The sequence below is a fragment of the Austrofundulus limnaeus genome, unplaced genomic scaffold, assembly GCF_001266775.1.
Source record: "Austrofundulus limnaeus strain Quisiro unplaced genomic scaffold, Austrofundulus_limnaeus-1.0 Scaffold1701, whole genome shotgun sequence".
Lineage (NCBI taxonomy): Eukaryota > Metazoa > Chordata > Actinopteri > Cyprinodontiformes > Rivulidae > Austrofundulus > Austrofundulus limnaeus.
Window position 1 is genome coordinate 32,530 of NW_013954103.1, and position 1,588 is coordinate 34,117.

At 42.2% G+C, this 1,588-nt stretch overlaps 1 protein-coding gene across 1 annotated transcript in view; it reads right to left on the reverse strand.

The window, feature by feature from the left end:
• LOC106536145 (galectin-9) overlaps positions 1–949 on the reverse strand; it is a 9,237-nt gene extending 8,288 nt beyond the window's left edge. The window contains exon 1 of the mRNA XM_014033343.1: positions 613–949. Coding sequence (XP_013888797.1) covers positions 613–645 — 33 coding nt within the window. The 5' untranslated portion in view covers positions 646–949. The remainder of the gene's footprint in view (positions 1–612) is intronic.
• Between the last annotated feature and the right edge of the window lie 639 nt (positions 950–1,588).

The following is a 1,588-nucleotide window of genomic DNA, read 5'->3' on the forward strand; positions in this document are numbered from 1 at the left end:
GATAATAATAATGATGATGATAATAATAATAATAATAATAATAATAATAATATATCCACTGAGGGACAATAAAGACAGTTGAAGAGAATCAAACCATGGAAGCTGATATTGTGTGACTGTGTGTAACAACACAACTCCACCTTGTGTTTGTAACACACTAACAGAGTGAAACAACCTGGAGTTACCTGTTTTATTTGGATAAACTCAGGATAAATTAACGCACTGAGACCTCACAGGCACCCATCCAAGATGGCGGCCGCTCCGACAGGCAGCGCTCCTGGACTCACCTGTGCTTTGTAGGTTCGGTTCTGTTGGACCGCTGCTGGGTCAGACCTCAGCTCTGACAGAACAGACTTTTTATTGTTTTTATTTTATAATAAAACTGTATTTAATCTTAAAGTTCTGTTAGACAGTTTTGTCACTGATAAAAGTTCGGTTCCGTCCAGTCAGAACAGAACCGTTACATCCGAATCTAACCAAAGCATCCGGTTCGAAAACTTAAAACTATTTGGTTCGGATCAGAACAAACCGGTTTAACCTTGATCCGGATCAGTAGAGGGTCCGGTTCTAACGGACCTGCAGCTGGTTCTGGTTCTGGTTCTGGCACCTTACCGGGTTGTAGAAGGGAGACTGGGCGAAAGCCATGCTGACGGGTCGGGTTCGGTTCCGGTCTGGTTCCAGGAGCAGCAGAACGTCTCTGGTGGATTTCGGAACAAAATGGAGTTTTCTGTGCAGAAGTTTCGGTTTGACCAGGGGCGGGTCCACAGCTGGGTCCGGGTCCACAGCTGGGTCCGGGTCCACAGCTGGGTCCGGGTCCTGACGGGACCAGATCAGAGTTCTTTCTTCTTCATTAATTAAAGTTTGAGTTCAGTTAACTTCTGGTTCCGGTGAGAGGACTGACCTGTCTTAATGTTTAGAAACATTTATTTACAAAATAAAAGTTTCCATCTGGGAATTAATCACATAAAGGGGCGTGTCTCGTGCTGGGGGCGGGGCTTCTGCTATCAGCTCATTTAAATAAAACTGCTGATGAGGATTTTTCTGTCCAGATGAACTTATAAAAACATTAATTATACTTCTGTTAGACTTTATTTTAGAATAAAATCAAAACACCAGAGAAAATAGAAAACAGTGACTTTTAGTTTTATTTCCTGATGAAAGTTTGATTTATTTGTTCTTCATTTTTACTTTCCATCCATGTTCACAGGAAACATCAAACATCACTTCCGGTTTCCACTTCCTGTCAGGTCATGTGATCCAGCTGCAGAACTGTGAAACTGACCTCTGTCTGACTCCTCCATGTTTACAAACAAACAACCCAGGGTCATGTTGTTGTTGTTTACCTGCTGAACTGAGTGTTGTTTATGTTGTTGTTTACCTGCTGGACTGAGTGTTGTTTATGTTGTTGTTTACCTGCTGGACTGAGTGTTGTTTATGTTGTTTACCTGCTGGACTGAGTGTTGTTTATGTTGTTGTTTACCTGCTGGACTGAGTGTTGTTTATGTTGTTTACCTGCTGGACTGAGTGTTGTTTACCTGCTGGACTGAGTGTTGTTTATGTTGTTTACCTGCTGGACTGAGTGTTGTTT